Source organism: Anolis sagrei, chromosome Y (assembly GCF_037176765.1).
Source record: "Anolis sagrei isolate rAnoSag1 chromosome Y, rAnoSag1.mat, whole genome shotgun sequence".
Classification (NCBI taxonomy): domain Eukaryota; kingdom Metazoa; phylum Chordata; class Lepidosauria; order Squamata; family Dactyloidae; genus Anolis; species Anolis sagrei.
This window is the reverse complement of record NC_090035.1, coordinates 75,547,169-75,572,476: the sequence shown is the minus strand read 5'-3', so window position 1 is coordinate 75,572,476 and position 25,308 is coordinate 75,547,169. Positions and strand designations below refer to the sequence as shown.

Here is a 25,308-nt window from a genome sequence, read left to right as displayed (position 1 = left end):
TTATCTGCATATCTGAGGTTGTTAATGTTTCTTCCAGCAATTTTCACCCCAGCTTTGCATTCATCAAGCCCCGCACATCCTCACATGATGTGTTCTGCATACAAGTTGAAAAGGTTGGGTGAGAGGATGCAGCCTTGCCGTACGCCTTTCCCAATCTTGAACCAGTCTGTTCCTCCGTGGTCAGTTCTTACTCTTGCTCCTTGGTCCTTGTACAGATTCCTCAGGAGAGAGGGAAGGGGGCTTGGGATGCCCATCCCACCAAAAACTTGCCTCAATTTATTATGATCCACACAGTCAAAGGCTTTAGAATAGTCAATGAAGCAGAAATAGATGTTTTTCTGAAACTCCCTGCCTTTCTCCATTCTCCAGCGGATATTGGCAATCTGATCTCTGGTTCCTCTGCCTTTTCTAAACCCAGCTTAAACATCTGGGACCACCCTACCTGCGTGACCGCATCACAGTCTACAAACCCACACGCTCACTCCGGTCATCAGGAGAGGCCCTGCTCGTGATCCCGCCCGCGTCGCAGGCGCGTTTGGTGGGGACGCGGGACAGGGCCTTCTCTGTGGTGGCCCCCCGCCTCTGGAATGCCCTCCCGAAAGATCTCAGACAGGCCCCTACTTTGGCGGTTTTCAGAAAGAACCTGAAAACCTGGCTGTTCCAACGTGCCTTCTCACGATTAGGAACCCCACTACCAAAGCCCAGAAGCACTTTAGTAGAGTCAAGATCACCCTCACCGCACACTGCACTTATATTTTAATCCCATATCCCTCCGACACTTCAGCACTTTTTAATCCTGTACCCTACTCCGGCCGGCTCAGTTTTTAATAATGTCCTGTTGTATTGCTATTGCTATTGTTTTCTGCTTTAACTGTTTTATTTGCTATGTATTGTATTGTTGTATTGTGTTGGGCTCCGGCCTGTTGTAAGCCGCATCGAATCCCTTGGGAGATGCTAGCGGGGTACAAATAAAGTTATAATAATAATAATCATCATCATCATCATCTGGCAACTTTTTCTCCATGTCTTGCTGGAGTCTTCCTTGCAGGATCTTGAGCATTTCCTCCCTGGCATGAGAAATAAGGGCCACTGTACGGAAGTTGGAGCAGTCTTTCGCATTTCCCTTTTTTGGTATGGGGATAGAAGTTGATTTTTTCCAGTCTGATGGCCATTCTAGTGTTTTCCATATTTGCTGGCATATGGCATGCATCACCTTGACAGCATCCTCTTTTAAGATTTTGAACAGTTCAGCTGGGATCCCGTCGTCTCCTGCTGCCTTGTTGTTAGCAATGCTTCTCAAGGCCCATTCAACCTCACTCCTCAGGATGTCTGGTTCTAATTCATTCACCACACCGTCAAAACTATCCTTGATATTATTATCCTTCCTATACAAAAGATCTGTATAGGAAGGATAATAATATCAAGGATAGTTTTGACGGTGTGGTGAATGAATTAGAACCAGACATCCTGAGGAGTGAGGTTGAATGGTCTCACCAAGTCTCACCAAGTGATACAGTCCCTTTGTTTCCTAGGCACATCATTGAGGGCCACTTCACCTAGCAACAGCCAATCCACTTCTCTTATTTGACGTAATTGGTTGTGGGCGGGAGCTTTTTCCCTTTTGAATGACAATGGGAACATTTTCCTTCTGTTTGAAAGTCCTGAAGGCCCATTGCTGCAAACAGAACAGAAAGGGGCGAATGCTGTCGCCTTGACCAATCAAAATAAAGGCCAAGGATTCTGTGTCCAATGGGGTTCAGCGGTCAGAGTGACAGGCACCCCATCCCGCCAATAGGATTCAGGCGAGGAGACAAAGCCGCCCTTCCCTTCTTCCCTCCCTAAGACCAAAAGGGGTTCGTTGAGACGCGAACCAATGAGGTTTCGAATTTTTATGATGGGCATTTGTGGCAGCCAATAAGAGAGCAGAAAGGAACTGCAGCGTTTTAGGCAAACCAACGGTTTTCTGGAGAAGAAAGGGGGAGCTGCAGGAGAGGCAATGCGGTGGGGCGGGACGCGGAGTTAGAGCGACGTTTGGTTCGACCAATGATTTTGAAGAGGTGCGGAGAGAGGCCAATGAGAAGCGGGGAATGGTTTGACAAGCAGTGGCTGAGGCGAATGGACGCGAAGGCGGGAGACACCCCGAGCCAATGGTGTCGGAGGGCGGGACGATGTTGGGTATAGAACGGCGTCGGGCCAATAAGCGTGGCGGGGCGGGTGAGTGGCGGTTGGGCGAGCCAATCGGGGCGTGCTGAAGGCGGGCGTGAGGGTGGGCTGAGGTAGTGTGGGCGCCATGTCGCGGCGGAGGTGGCGCGGTTCGCAGAGCGGTGAGGGCGGCGGCGGCGGTTCTGGACGCGGGGGAGACATGGTGAAGATGCCTGGAGGAGGAGGGGGAGGCGGCGGGTCGGGCCGGTACTACGGAGGAGGAGGGCCCGAGGGAGGCCGCGCCCCCAAGCGCCTCAAGACCGACAACGCCGAGCACGGGCCCGGAGGAGCCGGAGGAGGAGGAGGAGGGGTGAGGCCTACTCTTAGCCTTCTATCGCACTGGCTTCTACATATTATGGAACACAACATTATATATGAGTATATATATATAAATATAATATTTAGTGTCATATATATTATATAATATTTAGTGTCATATATATATATATATAAATAATGTATTATAATATTTCCATATATATATATATATATATAAATATTTAGTGTAATGCGTGTGTATATAAATATATAATGTATTATATTTCCTTCAATATATGTATATATATATTATAATATTTCCTTTAATATATATATATATATATATATTATAGAAGTTTTAGTATAATGTGTATATATATAAATAAATAAATAAATGGATTATATTTCCTTCATATATATATATATATAATAGTATAATATATATAATGTATTATAATATTTCCTTCAATATATATATATATATATAATATTTAGTGTAATATATATATATATATATATATATAATGTATTATAATATTTCCTTCAAATATATATATAATATATTATATTTCCCCCGGGCTGAGAACAGCGGTATAAAAGTAAAGTAAAGTAAATAAATAAATTATATATATATATATATATATATATATAATTTTAGTGTAATATATATATATATATATAAAATGTATTATAATATTTCCTTCAATATATATATTATATAATATTTAGTGTAATATATATATATATAATGTATTATTTCCTTCAATATATATATATATAATTTTAGTGTAATATATATATAATGTATTATAATATTTCCTTCAAATATATATATATTATATAATTTTAGTGTAATGAATATATATATATAATGTATTATATTTCCTTCAATATATATATATATATATATATGTAATGTATTATAATATTTCCTTCAATATATATATACATTATATAATTTTTAGTGTAATGTGTATGTATATATATATAATGTATTATATTTCCTTCAATATATATATATTAAAATTTTTAGTGTAATGTGTGTGTTTGTATATATATAAATAAATGTATTATATTTCCTTCAATATATATATATTATATAATATTTAGTGTAATGTGTATATCTGTATATAAAGTATTATAATATTTCCTATATATATATATATATATATATATATATATAAAATATTTAGTGTAATATGTATAATGTATTATAATATTTCCTTCAAATATATATATATTATATAATATTTAGTGTAATGTGTGTGTGTGTGTATATATATATATATATAATGTATTATAATATTTCCTTCAAATATATATATATTATAATATTTAGTTAATATATATATGTATAATGTATTATAATATTTCCTTCAAAATATATATTATATAATTTTTAGTGTAATATGTGTGTGTGTGTATATATATAATGTATTATAATATTTCCTTCAAATATATATATATCATATATTTTTAGTGTAATATGTGTGTGTATATATATAATGTATTATAATATTTCCTTCAAATATATATATGTTATAATTTTTAGTGTAATGTGTGTGTATGTGTATATATATATATATAATGTGTTATAATATTTCCTTCATATATATATAATTTTTAGTGTAATGTATGTGTGTATGTGTGTATATATATATATATATATATGTGTGTGTGTGTATATATATATATATATAAATAAAATGTAGGATTAATAGTAATAACAGAATGAATACAATATATAGTGTATTATACTACAATATATATATTAAAAATATACTGCCATATATATATATATATATACACACACACACACACCCCTTATACCTAATAAATAAAAGTGAAACCTAATAAAAGTGAAAATATGTATGTATGTATGTATGTATGTATGTGGCCACGGTTAAAACACCTAACATGCAAACATTTTAAATATTAAAATACATAACACATAGTCAAACAGGTATACAAGTCAAAATGCATGCTAGATTAAAATACAACATACAGTGTGTTAAAATGCAATACTATAATACTTAAGGTATAATATATATTATTGTATTATATATATATATACACTCATTCTGTTAAAACACAAAATATTAACACTTTAAATAGTAAAATACATAACACATAGTAAAACAGGTATACAGCATGTTAAAATACATAATAGATTAAACTACAACATATAAGAGATTAAAATAAAATTTATATCAGTTAAAACAGAAATTAAGACATCTTAGCACTTAACATATGAACACGCTTTAACATTTAAAATGCGATTCATAGCAGCATTAAATTACATAACACATAACCTAAAAACCTTATAACGTAGCAAGAAAATGCAACATAGAATGAGTTAAAACATATTCAAATACAGCAGATACAGTCATTTCAAACACATAACATATTAACACTTTAAATATTAAATATAAAACACATAACATCGTAAAACACATATACAGTAAGACAAAACTCATAATAGGTAATAATAATACAACTTACAGGTATATAATCAGCAAAACCACAGATTAAAACATAATAACACTTAACATGTGAATGCACTTCAGCATGTTAAAATACTGTACATAACAACTAACATTAAAATACATCGTACCTAATATAAAGCACATGTAATATTAAATGTCAATGTAATCCGTTAAAACACGTTAAAACAACATAGTCGGTTAAAATGCATAACTAATTAAAGTGCGACATGTAAAATGGTAAGAATTGGCGCCCCACAATTGTGATCTGGTTACATCTCCCAATCTCTTTTCTCCTTTATGTAAATTCATATATTTTATTGCCGCTTTTGAAGTGTAAGAATAAAAGAAAAATGAAAAGTGGTGAAGGAAGAAAATGCAAATAAAGAAAGTGGGGAGTACAAAAGAGAAAAGGCGGGGGTTTTTGAAGGGGGAAGAACGGCAGCTTTCCCATAGACGCAAAATGGAGTGTCCCTATATTGAGACAATAGACTTTTGTGGTATATCATGCTTGGGACTTAACTATAGAACGTTGACTGGGAATAGTGATGCCAGTAGTCCAGTTTAAAGGGGTGTTAAAATAGTGGAGTAAAGTTTCGCTTAGAAGACGTGAGTTCTATATAGAACAGAGATGGTTTAGATACTAGACGTTGCCAGGACAGACAAAACAGGTTTTTCTTTGACCAAGAGCCAGTGAATTGACTTGTTGACTTTTCCGCCGCCGGATAATCATCAGGAGGATGGGTTCCTTACCAGCCATATTAAGTAAAGTATATCTTCCTTGTGCAAGAGGAGTGCAGCTTTTGAATTCCAGGTGTGTTTGGAAGAACTACTGATGGTTAGGGTTGGAATAGAGGTAAGAGGAAAACAGTATATCCTAGATGAGAACCGTTTAGTTCCTGACAGTTGCATAGTAGCTGAAGAAGACACGTAGCAACCTCAGATCTTCAGTGAATGCCTAGACCTTAATTTATTTGTAGATAAACATTCAAGGCTTCATTGAAAGATTTGGTCCCATATTTCTGTTTGCTGTGGAATAAGTGGCATAGAATAAATTGCTCCAAACCTCAGTAGCAGAGGCCTACCCTTTGTGAACATTTTTAGGCTGCCAAACATTACCTTTTAATGGGCTCTTCACATTTTGTCCCCTTCATAGGAGAACTATGACGACCCCCACAAGCCAGCTGCTTCCCCCGTTGTCCACATCAGGGGTCTAATCGATGGTGTTGTGGAAGCTGATCTCGTGGAGGCCCTGCAGGAATTTGGCCCTATAAGGTTAGCAGCGGGTTCAAGGAGATGCAATGTTTGTTCCTGTTCTCTGTGTTGGGTGCATTCAACAACATGGTTCCTTCTCTCCTTCTTATTCCCAGCTATGTGGTGGTGATGCCCAAAAAGAGGCAGGCCTTGGTGGAGTTTGAGGATATTTTGGGAGCCTGCAGTGCTGTCAACTACGCAGCTGATAACCAGATCTACATTGCTGGTCACCCGTCCTTTGTCAATTATTCCACAAGCCAGAAGATCTCACGGCCTGGTGACTCCGATGATTCTAGGGGTGTCAACAATGTCCTGCTTTTCACCATCTTGAACCCCATCTACTCCATTACAACGGTGTGTAGTGATGCTGCTGAAGTAGGCGATACTCATCCAAAAATGTTCTGCCGCTCTGGCCCCTTGTGTACCTGGCAGGATTTACTAGACAACAGTATTTATTTCATGCATAGATGTGCTGACTCTGGGTAAATTGGCATGTGTACTCCTAGAATAACTTTGTCTGTGCAAATCAATCTGGTTTTTGTAGATGCTAGTATGGCTGGAAGCGGTGATTCAGCCTCGTTGCAGCTGTTCCCTCTTGCTTTCTTGAAAATAGAGATACAAAGCAATTCCCATAAAACCAGAGTTATTGGAATATTAGTACAGTGGTGACTGTTCTTCCAAAGATAGTGCTGCTTTTCTATAATCTCTTATATCCCTTCACAGGATGTGCTGTATACCATCTGCAACCCATGTGGCCCAGTACAGCGAATTGTTATCTTCCGAAAGAATGGGGTCCAGGCCATGGTGGAATATCCTTTTTTTCCTTTTCGACAGTTGAAAAAGTGTAACAGTTGGATCAAGCTTGTCCTGATCCAACTGCCCTGGGTAGAACAAGGGCAGTTTCTGCCAGCTTAGGCAAGATGATTTATACATGCTTATTTAAAGCATCCCCCACCCCCAATAATAATTATTGCGACCTTATTCTTTTGACTTATCGACCAGTAGTTATTTCTCTTTGCTGAGCTTTTAAAAATATGCCACAAAAATGGTTATGGGCAGGTATTCCCACAGTGTTTGCAGGCAGGAGCAGCCATCGCAATTGGACATTGGAGACAGGAATTGAAGTTTAAAGGGGATCTATAATAAAGGGTTGTTTCTGGAAGGTTCCAATATGGCAGTGGTTCTCAACCTGTGGGTCTCCAGATGTTTTGGCCTTCAACTCCAAGAAATCCTAACAGCTGGTAAACTGGCTAGGATTTCTGGAAGTTGTAGGCCAAAACACCTGGGGACCCACAGGTTGAGAACCACTGCAGTAGGGCCTCTTTAGATTGGCCTAAAAGCTGTATTGTATCATGTGAAGGCTTCCTTAACACTTCAAACATTTGACTCTGTGCAGAGTGCACAAAGAGCAAAGGCTTCTCTGAATGGAGCAGACATTTACTCTGGCTGCTGTACTCTGAAGATTGAATATGCCAAGGTGAGGTGTGGTCAGGGGTCAACTGTATATGTGTGTTCAACCAAAGAAAGGATGTGTGCTTTCACCATAAAGGTGGATGAATCTGAAAAATTCAGGCAGTGAAGTCCACCAAAGTAAAGTTACTTTGCTCCCAGAAAGAGCTAAGCAGGGTTTCCCCCCACTGTTTAGACATGTATTTTTTGTCCTTAGGGCTTTGACATTGGTCACAAAACCATAGGGAGTTTCCACTCTTAAACTCCCGTATGATACATACTTTCCCCCTTTGAATAAATAACCAATTGACCTAATAATCTTGATAGTGTGGTGCAGGGATGACAGAAAACTACCCAATCACCAGTTTCTTCCCATCACTTCACATTGCAAAGAGGATTTTTTTTAAATGGGGAAATTAATTTGAGCAATATGTTGCCACTATATTTAGATGGCTGATTGCAAAAGAAGGCTTAATGCATGGGAATGGGCATATTGGCAGCTTGCCACTAGAATAAAAAGGACACTCAACCCTTTTCTCTTGGATTGCTTCTGGTTTCTTTAGCCCACCCGCCTGAATGTGTTCAAGAATGACCAGGACACATGGGACTACACCAACCCCAACCTCAGTGGACAAGGTAACCATTACTGGCTGCTTTTAAAGCCACTCATAAATCCTTCCCTTTCTTATTGAATTGCACACTTCATAGATCTGATTTGTGTGATGTAATGCCATTTGCCTGCTGTCCGACATTGTGCCAGATGTTGCAAGCCTTGGAGACTTTTTAACACTGCAGTACTTTGACTTCTACTGTCTCCATGGGGCTCTGTTTATTGGCACAGCCTAGTAAGGCACAAGACAGATGGGTATAGGTAGTATTAATGAGGGGGCGAGACACCAACCAATTGCATTGCAATACCTTGTGTCATTGTGCTGGGGTAGTATTAGAAGACAGAAGTACATATTGGGAATATGGTACCCAGTCACAAAGGTAGTATTGACGTCTGTAAGGTGTGGATACTAAGGTGAAAACAGTCATTTGGAGATTGCTCTCCAAATGGCAACATTTCAGAAAGCTCTTAATCCTGCGTGCTTGAGATACTGGCTATTTCCACCCGTTTGAAAAACTTTTTGTTGCAAGTAGAGGGTCAAATTACTTAAAGCCCCAGCATTAATTCAGTTATTAACTGCAAGGTATTCCCAGTGAAGGCATGGGTTCCTTCCAGAAGACTTGGTTTGCCCGCATGGATGTGTGCATGAGACTTCAATGGCTAGTTCTGATGAAGAAAGGGGAATCTCAAGGGACACTTTGTGTGCATGCAACCCACAGGGGTGTTAAAGAAGGGAATAAATAAAACCTTTTATCCCGGGGATCCCATAAATGCTGTTAAGGGAAAGAGAAGATGGTGAGCAAGCTTAACTTCAGGTCAGGCTTCCCCTCTTCAGCTTGATATTCTGGACTAGACTGAGGCTGTTGGAAATTGTGGTCCAAAACATCTGAAGCTGTTTTAGAAAACGGATATAGATCTGATCTGTACAATTTGCGGCCCTTCCAGATGTTTTTGAATTCAGCTCCCAGAATTCCTGATATTAAGTAAGCTGGCTGGGGCTTCTGGGAGTCGGAGGCCCAAAAGTTGTGCAGACCTGTTTTAGATGCTCTGGATCACTCATGGGCCAACTTCAGCCCTCCAGGTGTTTGGACTTCAACCTGAGTCACCTGAGGGCTGAGAAGGGCGGTATACAAATATACCGTATATTCTGGTGTATAAGACTACTTTTTAACCCAAGAAAATCTTCTCAAAAGCCAGGGGTCGTCTTATACACGGGAGTCGTCTTATAGAGCGGGTGCTGAAACTTCCAATCGGATTGGAGAATCTGTGGTTGCCGCATATGGTGGGGGGAGCTAAAAATGGCAGTGGCCGTGTCCCTGCCGTATGCAGCAACTGTATGAAAGCATTAAGGGTGAAGCTGTACAAGTACGGTAGAAGAAAATCCATTCATCAGGATTCGTGGACTTAATGCAGTCCCGATGGTGAGATGAAGGGGCGCCTCACAGGGAAGGTGTAAGTGAAGGACAGAGCAAGCTGCAGGCATCTGGTGTGCCCGGGGTATGAAAAAAAGAGATAGAGGGGCTCTGGGCCCAGACAAACACACCTCTTTTACCTGTCTGGCCCACCCTTGTATCCTATTACCGTACCTCCTCCTCTGCCTCTCAGATCTCGCTCCTGAAGACTGCAGTGAAGCGGTGCAGGTGCGCATGTGCAAGATCTGAGAGGCAGAGAAGGAGGTACAGTCATAGGAAAATCACCATATTGAAATCAAATCTGATGCTTTTTAAATTTTTATTTGGTGTGCATTGGAAGAGGAGTAGTGTTATACGGCGAATATATCCCAAACTCTATATTTTAACTGGAAAAGTTGGGGGTCGTCTTATACGCCGGAATATATGGGTAGTAAATAAACTCCCACAATTCGTAACAGCCAGTAGGAATTGTGGGAGTTGAAGTCCAACCCACCTGGAGGGCTGAAGTTGGCCCATGTCAGCTCTGGATCAACCCAAGGCATAACTCAACCATCCCCAGATCCCAGAATTCCTGATTTTGAGCAAGCTGGCTGGGGCTCCTGGGAGTCGGAGGCCCAAAAGTTGTGCAGACTTGCTTTAGATGCTCTGGATCATGCATGTGCCAACTTCAGCCCTCCAGGTGTTTTGGACTTCAACTCCCACAATTCCTAACAGCCAGTAGGAATTGTGGGAGTTGAAGTCCAACCCACCTGGAGGGCTGAAGTTGGCCCATGCCAGCTCTGGATCAACCCAAGGCATAACTCACCCATCCTATTTCTGCAGCTTACGTACAAGCGTGATACTGCCCTCTCTTCTATGCGCTACAAATGTGTGTGGGACAGATATTCAAAGGGGCCGCCTGTGTTTGTGCAGCAGATGTCTCCTTGCAACTTGACAGTTGAGCCATCTTGTTCCCTGCCTGTAGCAGGATCGCCTAGAACTCCACAGACAAGCAGTTGAGGGAGGCTGGTGGTGGTGGTCAAGGGGGTTTGGCAGAGGTCTCTTTTGACGCTACCCCGGCAGCGAAGCAAGCAATGGCATTACATGACTTGACATGGACATGACTCACTTTCTCCTCCAAGGTACATAACTAGAAGATGGGCAGATTGGCAGGGGCTAGTTGGCAGGGCTGCGCCGTTCAGTGAGCGGCCTCCTGGCTCTCCTGCCTTTAGGCTGGGCAAACAGGAGGTGCATTGACCTGGCCTTTCCCCAGCTCTGAACAAAGTGCTTTCACACAAGAACCTGGGGAAAAACAAACCGTATGCTCCTGCAGTGGAAGTCCTGAATTTGCCTGTGATCTGCCTTCTGCCTCACATTCTGTTTTTAACACTACACAGTGTAGGAAAAAAAACCGAAAGGCCATCCTTCCACTAGCTCTAACGCCTGGAGAAAACACGCAGCATCTTAAACGTACCCGAAACGCAGCAGATTGAGCTCATTTCTAACATCAAGAACACAACACCGCGATTCAAGAGACATCTACAAGCACAGAGTGAGACAGAAAGAGAGAGAGAGAGAAAGACGCACCAGGCCACGACATTCCTTACAAATGCAAAACAAACCAAAAACCTTGAACCCAAGAATGTAACACAGGAAAATCTAGGAAAACACAGACCAGAGGGGTCTCAGACAAAAACGCAACAGCGCTCTTTACCGGAGAACGGAGTAGATCCCAGAGACCCTCCAAGACATAGGACGCTCTCCACATCAACACGGTTTGGTTTGGGAGGGCAGTTGTATCACTCCCTTTTTTTCTCTCGCAGTCCTCGGCTGCCAACATTTGTATCAGCAGTGCCAAGCGAAGACAGACAAAAAACAAAACCAAAAAAAAAAAAACACCATGTAGCCAAAGCGCCCAGCTCCCTAGAGGCTGGGGGTGCTTTCCTGCTCCAAGGGGGCCACTTGGGAGCCAAGGCACACTCCATTTACAGAGGAGAGACACGCACACGGGAGACCTACACAGAGCCAGAAGCACCAAACCTGATAACAGCACATGACCAAAAAAAAAAACATCAGGAGACGCAACACGGAAGGGACACTCATTATCACACCTTTGTTATGTCCTATTTTCCTTGACACCATCTGAAGACAAAACAAACATCTGTGAGCTCTTCTTATTTAAATTATTACAATTTTTTTTTACTTAATTGTATCCGTTTTGTGACTTGACTTGCAATTGACTCTGAAACCATGTAACGCAGGGTCGCAGTGTATGTTTGATGGGACGCCATCTTTCAGAACTGTGCTTTCACTGTTGAAGCGTCCAATGGTAAGAGAAATGCAGAATATGTATGTGACAATGGACATTGTACTGTTAACTCCTGCTGTAAGTAGCCCTTTTCAATCTTTGTAATGATTGTTGAAATAAACTGTGCAAAACACTTCTTAATTATTATTATTATTTTGTTTGTTAAGAACAAAGTGAAATTGTACGAATTGCTTAAATTCTTCTGCCTTTGTAAACAGTTATGTGTTTTAACTCTAATGCGGTTTTTGCTTTGCTTTGCCATGTTTTTCTCGGTCTTGCTCGATCCTTTTAGCGCTGCCAGGGCTATGGAGGGTGGCATGTTCATCTTTTCTCTTTTCTTTTTTTTCCCTTTGGTCCTGAGGGATACTGTCAAGGGCCATCTAGTCCAGTACCATTCTGTCATGCAGGAAATATAGAGCTAAATCACTCCTGAGAGATAGCCATCCAGTCTTTGCTTAAACCCCTCCTGAGAAGGATCCGTCAGTTTGTTTTGTCACTTTCTCTTTTCTTCTGCTTATCCCCTCCCTCTCTGCCAACTTCTTTCCGAAAGCAATCATCTTTATTTATGCAATTTGGCTTTATGGAGAAATCGTGATACAAATTGAATTTGCCTCTGTTGGTCCAAAAAGACTGTTTTGAGGAATGATCAAGACACAGATCCTTAAGAATAGTGTTGGCGAGTTGTGACAATTCATAGAGCATATTAGAGAGCAGGGTGGGAAGCCAGTCTTTTTAGATTCGTTTTGAGACCAAAAAAATAGATCAATAGGTATCGCTCCATGCAGTCATGCCAGCTACATGATCTGGGGGTGTTTATGGACAAGGCCGGCTCTTTGGCTTAAAAATAAAGATGAGCACCACCCCCAGAGTCAGACATGACTAGACTTCATGTCAAGGGAAACCTTTACTGGGTTGTTGTAGGTTTTTTCAGACTATATGGCCATGTTCTCCTGATGTTTCCTGGACACAGCATATTATTTGAGAACACAGAAATGCTGGACCACTCCAACAACCACCATGTCAAACTACACAGAGGAGCCATTGAAATCCATAAGCATGTGGACAATTTGAACAGAAAGGAGGAAACCATGAAAATGAACAAAATCTGGCTACCAGTATTAAAAAAAAAACTCTTAAAATTACAACAGCACAACAACAGAGAGGAAACAATCTAATCACCTCTGAACAAAAGATTGTCCCAGGCACTGCCAGGCCATCAAATGCTAATCAAGGTGGTCAGTTGAAACATTCACACCTAGCTCCAGCAGACAAGAGTCCTTTGTCCCACCCTGGTCATTCCACAGATATATAAACCCATTTTCCTAATTCCAACGGATCTCACAACCTCTGAGGATGCTTGTCATAGATGCAGGCGAAACATCAGGAGAGAATGCCTCTAGAACATGGCCATATAGCCCAAAAAAACCTACAACAACCCAGTGATTCCGGCCATGAAAGCCTTCGACAATACATGGAAACCTTTACCTTTGAGATCAAATGGAAAAGGTCCAATGTGGAAGCCCCCCCCCCTCCCCAATCCTCTCTAAACTCCTTGACAAGGAGGAATTGATCTTCCATCTTAGCTTCCTCCAGTGTCTCCCAGTGACGGAAGATAGCTCTCCTTCTTGGGGTGTTGGAAACAGTTCAATGGCACCACAAGGAGAATTTATGGCCTAAGCAAGGCTTCCCAGTGTCCCGTCCCATAAATTCAACTGCCAGGCTCCTCCTGCCATTTCCTAACAGCTTCCTCTTTTTGGCAGGTGAGCCAGGTGGAAATCCTAACAAGCGGCAGAGGCAGCCTCCCCTCCTTGGGGACCATCCTGCTGAATATGGTAAGCATTTCTCATTAATTTCATCCAGGACTGAAACACCTTCTGGAATTCTACAGATCATATTATGTATCTCTGGGTTCCTTACTTGGTTGCTTTTCCTCCCCCAGGAGGGCCTCATGGTGGCTATCACGGGCACTATCATGACGAAGGGTACGGCCCTCCGCCACCTCACTACGAAGGTAGGCGGATGGGCCCACCGGTGGGGGGCCGCCACAGGGGACCGGGGCGCTACGGGCCTCAGTACGGGCACCCCCCGCCTCCACCACCACCCCCGGAGTATGGCCCACATGCCGACAGCCCTGTCCTGATGGTGTACGGCTTGGACCAGTCTAAGATGAACTGTGACCGGGTCTTCAATGTCTTCTGCCTTTATGGGAATGTGGAGAAGGTAAACTACCGGAATGTCTTCCTCCTGTCATTCACACATAGGTTTTTAATTTTTTGGTTATTGTTTATATGTGATTTATATTAATTGTACTGTATTTGCTGTTTTGTTTCTTGCTTTTGTTTATTGATGTACTGTTATGTTTATTGATGTACTGTTGGGCTTGGCCTCATGTACAAGCCGCTCCGAGTCCCTTGGGGAGATGGTGGCGGGGTATAAATAAAGGTTATTATTATTATTATTATTATTCACCCTAGTAGCGCATTGAGCAGAATGGCTGGCAGTGTGGTAGCACAATGTCCAGAGATCAAGATGGTGGGATGGCTAGTGGATATTTCATAATAGGTTGTTCTTCCTTCTTTAGGATAGCTCTGTACTGGAAGCTTTTTTGACTTTGGGAATCAAACCTTCCAGATAGATTCTATATAGCCCAGAGATTTTGAAGCAGAGTATCAACTGAATTCTTTGTTTAAATCTTAGCTATTGGTCTCTGCATTGGATTGTGTAGAACATGTCATGTTACAACTTCTATTTAAAAAAAAACCCAAGTAAATTTAATGCATTCAAAAGCAGCATATCCATATTGGCCAGAGTGTTTAGCTTACCTTAAATGTAGTTTGAAATACTTACCTAAATTGGAAAATTGCATTTCTCGAAGTAAAAAAATAAATAATTTGGGGCTTGTGAGAAACAGTGGCAAAAGGAAAGATGAGAGTGGCTTTGGTTGGAGGAACGTGGCAACATAATGGAGGTTAATCATGTGCTTTCAAGCCACAAGGCATACCATTTTTGGGTTTGTTTCCTTCCAATTCCTCATTTCATTTACCAGAAAGTTACCTGAAAGGGGAGGGGTGTTTTCTGTTTCATTCGGCAGCGATTTGACCCATTAGCTACAATGAGAAACTTTAAAGGCTCAATCCTGAGCCATTTTGAGGCCTATCTGCATGAAACCAACCTGTAGACCCCATTTACAACTCCATAGCATTGAGCATGGCAGTTAAAGTGTTGTCAGACTGCAGTAATTCTACACTGTAGCTGCACCCTTTGTCACCTTGTTGCATTGAGCACGCCCAAAAAGTTTCCAAAAGGTCATAAAAGTCAGGCAGATTCAAATGGGAGAAAGCGGTCTTTAGATGTCCTGATCCTAAGGTATGTAGGGCTAAAAAATAAAAGTGAGGCCATTGAATATTACACGTATGCATTCGGGCCAAAAGTCATGTCATTTTTTGGGTCCGTTTCCATCTGATCCCTCATGTTATTTACCAGAAAGTTGCCCGAAATGGGAGGGGTGTTTTCTGTTTCATCTGGCAGAGATTCTGCCCATTGGCTACAATGGGAAACTTGAAAGGCTCAGTCCTTAGCCATTTTAAGGCCTATCTGCATGAAACCAACCTCAGTTGTAGACCCCATTTACAACTGCAGGCGTGTCAAGTTTCAAAACAATCCCCCAAACTACTGATTTTTTAGTATTATTTTAAGTTTTAAACATAACATTTTTAAAAATAAGAAACAGCAAGAGAGGGTTCTGGGAGTTGTAGTCGCCGGTTGTGTCCATTCTCAGAGCATGGACACCACCAGGCTGAGAGACACACACACAGAGAATAAACTTCAACTCCCATCATGCTCCGAGAGGAACTTTCAGTGCCCACGCTATGGTAGTGCCACTGGGAAAGTGAGTTCTAAGGGCTCTCTCTGGAGGAGGAGGGAACTTCCAAGAAAAAAATGGGAGGCTTTTTCTGCTGGAGAGAAAAAACAACATCACAGATTCCCCTGCCTCAGGTATTTTGTGGACTTACTGTATATAAAGTATAAGCCTAGCTTTTCAGCCCCTTTTTTAGGCTGAAAAAGCTCCCCTCGGCTTATACTCGAGTCAAGGTTATTTATTCTTTTACTGTGTTATTAGTATTATTTTATTATATTTATTATTTTACTCTATTATTATAATATTTACATTATTTTGCTCTATTATTATTACATTTACTGTATTTTACCCTATTATTATTATTACATTTATTACTTTAATATTATTATTATTACATTTACAGTATTTTACCCTATTATTACTACATTTATTATTTTACTCTATTATTACTGTTTTATTGCATTTTCATTATTTTACTCTATTATTTTTATATTTATTATTTTAATAATAAGTACATTTACATTGAAGGAGGTTAGAATAATGGTTTAATAAGAGTTGGACAGTCTTATCTTAAATTACAGTTTTATGTAAATATTCAGAAACATTTAGTCTATTGATGCTTCAATTAATGTAATTTTATTGATATATGTATTTATTTTGAATTGACCCATAGTGGATGCATTTCCCATCCTCGGCTTATACCCGAGTCAATACGTTTTCCCATTTTTTTGTGATAAAATTAGGTCCCTCGGCTTATATTCGGGTCGGCTTATACTCGAGTATATACAGTAACTCTGAAAATATCATCTCTGAATTCCTTTCACTGGTGTTTTGGTCTTGCTCTTCCCCTTTCTGTTTTTGAAATTTACCAAAAAAATGGCCATCCGAAAACTACAAATCTTTTCGTTAACAGTGATTCGGGCCCAACTAATGAAGACATGGGTTGCAATGTTGCTTATTTGATGCCTTGACTCTGAAAGGAAACCATTTTTGTCAGTGGGGTTTTTTTTGCATGTTTTAAGCAAAGGGGTTTGTATTTTAGGTGAAGTTCATGAAAAGCAAGCCCGGAGCAGCCATGGTGGAGATGGCAGATGGCTATGCTGTGGACCGGGCGATCACCCATCTCAACAACAATTTCATGTTTGATCAGAAGCTGAACGTGTGGTGAGTGCCCCTTGCTTTCACTCTTAAGCTTTGTCCTTATTAGAAGGTTATGTCAGCATTTAAATTGCCTTTCTTCCTTTCCCCCTTGCAGTGTGTCCAAGCAGCAGGCCATCATGCCAGGGCAGTCATACGGTCTTGAGGATGGTTCGTGCAGCTACAAGGACTTCAGCGGTTCTCGGAACAACCGGTTTTCCACTCCGGAGCAGGCTGCCAAGAACAGGATCCAGCACCCCAGCAATGTGCTCCATTTCTTTAATGCTCCTCTGGAGGTGACTGAAGATAATTTCTACGAGGTAAGAGGTGTCAGTCTCAGGCTCTGCTCCATTGCACCGACATTTCTAGTACTGTATATACTCGAGTATAAGCCTAGTTTTTCAGTCCTTTTTTTAGGCTGAAAAGGTCTCCCCCAGCTTATACTCAAGTCAATATTATTTATTATTTTATTTTGTTGTTGTTATTATTATTACATTTTTATTGTTGTTGTTATTACATTTATTATTTTACTCTATTATTGTTATTGTTACATTTATTATTTTACTGTATTGTTACGTTTATTATTTTACTCTATTGTTATTGTTACATTTATTATTTTACTGTATTGTTGCATTTATTGTTTTACTCTATTATTATTATTTTACTCTAATTATTATTATTATTATTGGAGGACATGTAAGCATATTTACATTGAAGAAGGTTAGAATAATGGTTTAATCAGAGTTGGACAGTCTTATCTTGAATTACAGTTTTATGTAAACATTCAAAAACCTACTGATGCCTAAATTAATACAATTTTATTGGTATCTATTTTTATTTTTAAATTGACCAGTATCTGCTGCATTTCCCACCCTCGGCTTATACTCAAGTCAATACATTTTCCCAGTTTTTGTGGTAAAATTAGGTGCCTTGGCTTATATTCGGGTCGGCTTATACTCGAGTATATACGGTATTTAGAGACTCAAAGAGAACGGAATTTAGCTATTTCTTTGCTGAGAGGCTACACCAAAAGTGGAAGCTTACCCCTTTGTATGTTGATGGTGGGCAACTCCCAATATTCCTTTCCTTTTGCTGTGCTTGTCAGGCCTGTTTGAAGATGCATTTGAACAACATTTAGTGGGCTCCAGTATTGAATTATGTTCAAGCATATGAGATTGTTTTATTATTGGATATACTCCTCTTCTGCTGATACAGGAATAAAGTCAGTGAAGTGTCTGTGGTGATGTTATTATCATCATCATCATCATCATCATCATCATCCATGGATAATAACACAGTCCAACCCCCCAAAAAATTTCTTGGTGTCGTCGTGTTTAACTCTGTTCCAGGGGCTGTTTGGGGTGCTGATTCAGAAAATCGCTTTGGATAGACATCATGACCTCTAGATTATTAAATATGGTTTTCTGTGGGTGAGCAGATGGAGACTACTGGATGGCATATGTTCTGTATCAGAAACTAGAGCTGATGTGGTCTATCCAAAACTATTTTCTGAATCGGCACCCCAAATAAACAAACTAAAACAGACCAAAAACTGATTTGTAACTTTTGGTACCAATGTCCCTGGTCAGAAAAAAGTTGGGAACCACTGGTTTAAAGTGAAAGGAGTTCACTTTTTTCAAACATCATTTCTTTCTGATCACTAGTTGGAAGTAAAATTGGGAGTTCACTTTTTGTAAGGGCCTTTAAGTCCATCCAAACTCTTTTCCTCTTCCATCTTCTTTATTTTTGGAAAGTTTTTAGCAGCATTAGCATTGGGAAGGTGGGAAAGAGATAGAAAACACAGGCTATCAGTATCGGCTTCCAGAAAAGAGTATAACTGCCTTCTAGCTAATCCAAAATTACATGCATGTGCCTGCCTTTTACCACAGGCAAGGTAAAGAACAATGTTCGCCAGAATCCCTTTCTAAATGTGTATGAACATCAAAGGGAGGGGGGAAGACAAGCTTGCAAGTGTCAACAAACATGTATGATTAGTATTGTTGCTTAATCTTGGATATGATTTTCTCCTTTTGTTAGATTTGTGATGAACTTGGGGTGAAGAGACCAGCTTCAGTCAAAGTGTTTTCGGGGAAAAGTAAGTATACCCTGTAGTTAACTCTCTTATGATTTGAATCTTTTAATTGTAGGTTGTATGGTGTTTTTTATGATTTAAAGGCCTTTTAAAACTGTTGCTTGTTTAGTTGTCACTTTACTGCCCATTATTTTAATGGTGTTGTGTTTTAATCCTTATTGTGAGTTGCCTTTGGGCCCCTTTATGGGGAGGAGGGCAAGATAAAACATTAAATTTTTACGCTGCTAATGTGTCCGCAGGCGAAAGGAGCTCCTCTGGTTTGCTGGAGTGGGAAACTAAAGGCGATGCTTTGGAGACCCTGGCGTTCCTCAACCATTATCAAATGAAAAACCCAAGTAAGTCTTCTCTCATAGATGCCAGTTTTTACTAATTATAGATCTTCAGCTTTGAAAGATAGTTGTCCCTCCGCGTTTGTGGGTTAAACTTGTATGAGATTATTTGTAGATTTTTATTAACATGATCTGGGTCTTCCAGTGCAACTCAGTGATCAAGCTCTGTAGGATATTGCAGTTTGGCCTCATTTTTTGTGGGTTTAAAGCAGTGGTTCCCAGCCTGTGGGCTGCAAGACCTAAAATAAGGAGGAGAGTGAGAGAAAGAAGGAGAGAGAGGCAGGGAAGGAAAGAGATACCAGTGCTTTCTCAGCCTAGAGAGGCTTACCAGGGTAGAGTGGAGAAGACTCATCTGCCAGCACGCACAGGGGAGAGAGAGCAGAGTTCCCCAAAGTTGTTGTTATTCGCTCCCATTGCCACACGTCAGTTGTAATGGGAAAGCAGCCCTTTAAAGACCCTGTTTAGCCCCCCAAAGTTGTTCTTATTATTATTAAAGGCATTAGGGACAGGTTTTTTTCAACCTCAGCCCCCTCCCCCCCCCCCCTTTTTTTTTAACACAAGCGTTGACAAAATCCACAGATTGTAACACAGCCTGCCCCGCCCTCCCAAAATTCTTGGTGTCTTTGTTTTTAGTCCTGATCCTGGGTTTTTTGGGGGGTTGCTGATTCATGTGGTCTATCCATCGCATTGGATAGACCACATGAGCTCTACATTATTAAATATGGTTTTCTGGGGGTGAGCAGATGGTGACTACTACTGGATGGCATATGTTCTGTATCCAAAACTAGAGCTGATGTGGTCTATCCAGTACAGTTTTCTGAATCAGCACCCCAAATAACCAAACCAAATCTAAAGCAGACCAAAAACCGATTCGTAACCCTTTTGGTACTAATGTTGGAGAGTTTCCCTGGTCAGAAAAAAGGTTGGAAACCACTGGTTTAAAGTGAAAGGAGTTCCCTTTTTTCCTACATCATTTCTTTCTGATCATTAGTTGGAAGTGAAAGTGGGAGTTCACTTTGTTTTTAAATGTTTCATTTTTTATTATTGTCACCATCCCTAATATTTGTATCAAGGATTGAGGTCTAGTTACTTACTTAGGCGATCCCTCGTTGGCCGAGTAGGATAGTCTTCCAAGATCAGAATTCTTGTGAGTCTGTAGGTGGCTGTGGAGCCAATGGTGTAATGGTGAGGTCTAGTAGGCTTCCTTTAGCAGCAGCAGTAGTAGTAACAACAACAACTTTATTTGTTCCCTGCCCCATCTCCCCGAGGGGACTTGGAACAGCTTACAACAGTGTAAATAACACCACAATAATCAAAATAAAAAGGGGGTAATAACAATAAATCCTTCATCAAATGGCTCAGGTTAGGGAAGGTTTCAGCTTTTCCATTCGTTGGTTTCCCTATCTGTTAAATCAGACATAAATCCGTTAGACTGGTTAGAGCAGATTGCACATATCCCGTTAAAAGATATTTCAGCCCCTTTTAATATAGTGTGACCCTGAACTCAAAAATGCACATGATTGAGTTGTGGCTTTAAGTAGAAAAGAAAACAGTTCATTCACTTTCGTTCAACAATGTTACAAAGCAAATCAGAATAGTTGATCTCACCACAGTATAGTAAGAAACACTTTCTACAGTGAGTCTTCTTTATTTGACGGCAGAAAACAAAAGTAGCACACAGTTCAGTTTCTGCCTTCTTCCTTGAAAGTAAGATGCCCTTCGTTTGTAGTTTAGATAAGCAGTCTTTCTTGGCCTTGACTTACGTTTCAGTTTCCAGCTTTGAGCTACCAGTTCTAAACCGAGTCAAGCTAAGCAAAGCTAAAAATTAGAAACCCAGTGCTTTGTTTTATGCAGTGAGCAGATAACACACCCAACCAAGCCATAAAAGCTGCTTTACTGCTGTAAGAAAGGGTTCAGATCCTTTTTTATTACTTGGCAAAAAGCCTTTAGTAAACTGTTAGTAGCGACAACTCCTGCCTCGATAGGGCTTTTGATGCTTGTATTGCAGAGGAATGAAATAACGTTAAGGGATTGCTAACAAACATTCTTCCTTCCTCTCAGATGGGCCATATCCGTACACACTGAAGCTCTGCTTTTCCACCGCCCAGCATGCCTCGTAAGTTCTGTAGGTGTTTGCCAAGGAAGACTTCTCCATTAAGTCCCTTTTTTTGTGCGTACGTGTTTTTTTTTTCCTTTTTGGCAAAGCACCCCTTCCTTTGTTCCCTCTTTTTAATAAAAAAATGGAAAGCCTAAGTAGGAGCTGCCTGCAGCTGTGTGTTCCCTTGGGAGAAGACAAACCCCGGGGCATCCTGATGACACCTGATTTTAAAAGTATTGTTCATGTGACTTGTCCCCCCCTCCCCCCAATTCATACTTTGTGCTGCCTGTGCTGCTCGGCACACCTTAATAAAGCTGTTCGGAAAATAAACCGTTCACAAAAAAAGGCTGTGGTGGTGGTGCTTTTGCAAAGTTTGATGAAGTTTCTGTGCAAAAAAACAGTGCTAAGATCATATGCTACACCTGAATTTGCAGTTTAAATGCATTGAACCGTGCTATATGGCAGTGTAGATGGAGTCTTGTGATCATTTGTCATTCCACATTTTCAGCTGTATTAAAATGTCTCAGTTTCTCTTCTCATACCCCCATTCACACTCCCATATAATCCAGTTTCTGAATCTGCATTATATATAACAGTGTAGACTCATATAATCCAGCTCAAAGCAGATAATTTCAGAAACCGGATTATATATCCGTGTAGATCCAGCTTCACTTTCTCTTTTTGCTGACAGAAGTGAGGCCCGAGGGCCCAAAAGTCTTGTGTCGGAATAAACCTTGCAAAGAAAGTTGTGTTTGTATTCCTCCTTCAGAATGTTAATTATTTCATCACATATTTTATTTTATTTATTTATTTTTAGAAGTTTTATATACCGGTCTTCTCACCTCGAACGAGGGACTCAGGCCGGTTCACAACATGTGTTCGAATACAATAATATACAAAAACAACACAATGCCATCATCATTACAGATTAAAATATGTATAAGTACAGTAAAAACATCATCATCACATTACCCAAGCCAAATTGTCAATACAGTCACAGTCACAGTTCATCATCCTCCTTCCATGTGGACGAAGGTTATAGATTCAGTCCTCAAATGCCACATTCTAGTTTCCTGAAGGTCAGGAGGGAGGGAGCAGATCTAATTTCTAGTGGGAGAGAGTTCCAAAGCCAAGGAGCCACCACTGAGAAGGCCCTGTCCCTCGTCCCCACCAAACGCGGTTGCGAAGGTGGTGGGACCGAGAGCAGGGCCCCTCCGGAAGATCTTAATAACCTTGATGGTTCATAGGGGAGAATCCGTTTGGACAGGTAAACTGGGCCGGAGTCGTTTTAGAAAAGCTCCTTTGGGCTTCACTTCATACCAGAGAGGCATAAAACACCCTAGCTATTCATTCCCTGTTCATATGTGTCTTCATGTTACCCCACTGGCATTTTAAAAAAACCCAGAAAACAAACGTACTTTTGTCTGCTTAGACCAGGTATGGGTAAACCCAGGCCCTTGGGCCAGATGTGGCCCTTTGGGTTCTCTTCCTAGACCCTCTCATCATCCTATACTTCCTTCTCTCTTTTTAACTTCTTCCTTCTCTCCCTCTTTCTCCTTCCCCTCCATACTTTCATCCTTCTCTCCCTCTTTCTCCCTTCTTTCCTTTCCACCCTTTTGTCTTTCCTTTCTTCCTCTCTTCCTCTTTCTTCTTTCCCTTTTGTCTCTCCTTCCATCTCTCTTTCCTCTCTCCTCTTTCTCCCTCCCTCGATTCCCTTTCACTCTTAAGTGGCTGAGGGGGGAAAGGAAGGAGCCTGTTACTGTTAGGAATTGTGGGAGTTGAAGTCCAAAACTCCTGGAGGGCCCAAGTTTGCCCATGCCTGGGATAGCTGCTTGCCTACATTCTCCCTTCTCCAGCTTGGAGAAAGCCTACAGAAGCAGCTGAGGGAGGAAAAGGAAGAAATCCGAAGCTGTTAGGAAATGGGGGAGTTGAAGTCCAAAATGCCTGGAGGGCCCAATTTTGCCCATGCCTGGCATAGCTGCTTGCCTAAATTCTCCCTCTCCAGCTCGGAGAATGCCTATAGAAGCAGCTGAAGGAGGAAAAGGAAGGATCCTGAGGCTGTTAGGAATTGGATAGTGGAAGCCCAAAACACCTGGAGTACTGAAGTTTACCTATGAATGACCTTTCAATAACTTTGATTCATAGGTTCTTTTTATTGCAATTTCAAGTGTGAAGAGGGTATATCAGATTACAGAAAAACATTTGGATATACAGACATACCAATTCTATGCAACTACACTGGATTTACAATTACATGGCTAACAAAGGGGAATTACATTTTCACTCAACATTCACACCACATGTACACACATTCATCTTCAGGAATTCAAATATTACCATATTTTCTCCCTTCTTGGAGAAGCACCAGTTAGGCCTGACCCTGCTTCCCTGCAGCCTGCCCATGTATAGTTCCATAATGCCGAAATTCCAAAATTTCTTCCCTAAGCACAATGTTAAGGACCAGATCTCTGTTTTCCATACAACAGAACCTGACTCCCTGCACAAAATCTAAGACTCCAAAAGTGCACTTCTTCCTCTTCCCTTGAGAAAGCAGCCCCAAAGTGACCAGACCGCTCCCTTGCAAATCTGCCACTCCATTGTGGACTATCTCTCTCCTTCCCATGGAGCAGAGCAGGTGAACCAGATTCCTCAGGTCTGCCACACTGAGCATTATTAGACTCAGTCTTTTATATGAATATTCTGCTGATGTCATCCCAAAGTTGTAAATTAATGATAGACGTGTCTTCCATTCTGGCTCCATCTCAGTTTCTTGGCCACATGTTGATCTTGATTGGTGTTGATGTTATGTTGACTTCCTTCTTAACATTGTAAACATTTCTGTTATCACTGTCCCAATTCTTGTCAGAGTCTACTTTTCACCTCTGATTAGCAACTTTTAATTACAGTCCAGCAAGAAGGTAGTCATTGCAGGCCTGGGTCTTTTACTGGTGTTTCCAAAATTATTAGCTCCACACATCCTTCCATTCATTCCCACACATCAGCATCTTCTCCTGCAGTGAGGGTATTGGTTTCCAGGTGGAAGGTGGTCCCGGTCAGGGTTGGCTTGACGCACCTTCCTCTTGGCATGTTTCTCTTTCGTCCTCCATTCGTGCCTCTTCAAATTCTATAGCATTGCTGGTCACAGCTGACCTCCAGCTGGAGCGCTCAAGGGCCAGGGCTTCCCAGTTCTCAGTGTCTATGCCAGAGTTTTTAAGGTTGGCTTTGAGCCCATCTTTAAATCTCTTTTCCTGTCCTCCAACATTCCGTTTTCCATTCTTGAGTTCAGAGTAGAGCAACTGCTTTGGGAGACGGTGGTCAGGCATCCGGACAACATGGCTGGTCTGGCGGAGGACCATCGCTTTAATGCTGGTGGTCTTTGCTTCTTCCAGCACTCTGACATTTGTCCACTTGTCTTCCCAAGAGATTTGCAGGATTTTTTTTTAGGCAGTGCTGATGGAATCGTTCCAAGAGTTGCATGTGACGTCTGTAGACAGTCCACGTCTCGCAAGCGTATAGCAGGGTTGGGACGACAATAGCTTTATAAACAAGCACCTTAGTATCCCTAAGTAGGTCCCGGTCCTCAAACACTCTCCTGCTTCATTCGGAAAAATGCTGCAATTGCAGAGCTCAGGCGGTGTTGAATTTCAGTGTCAATGCTGCACTCGCAGAGCTCAGGCAGTGTTGTATTTCTGTCTCAATGTTAACGTCTGTAGACTGTCCACATCTCGCAAGTGTATAGCAGGGTTGGGATGGCAATAGCTTTATAAACAAGCACCTTGGTATCCCTATGGAGGTCCCAGTCCTCAAACACTCCCTGCTTCATTCAGAAAAATGCACT

General features: G+C 40.9%; 1 protein-coding gene across 1 annotated transcript; it reads left to right on the top strand.

Annotated features, from left to right (window-relative positions):
- Positions 1-2,275: 2,275 nt before the first annotated feature.
- LOC137095519 (heterogeneous nuclear ribonucleoprotein L) lies at positions 2,276-21,625 on the top strand. Its single transcript, XM_067462274.1, has 13 exons — positions 2,276-2,512; positions 6,100-6,218; positions 6,314-6,551; positions 6,921-7,008; positions 7,580-7,674; positions 8,210-8,282; positions 13,716-13,787; positions 13,895-14,175; positions 16,857-16,978; positions 17,070-17,271; positions 18,989-19,046; positions 19,283-19,378; positions 21,434-21,625. The coding sequence occupies exons 1-13, from the start codon at positions 2,291-2,293 to the stop codon at positions 21,490-21,492; spliced, it is 1,725 nt and encodes a 574-aa protein (XP_067318375.1). The 5' UTR covers positions 2,276-2,290; the 3' UTR covers positions 21,493-21,625.
- The last annotated feature ends 3,683 nt before the right edge of the window (positions 21,626-25,308 follow it).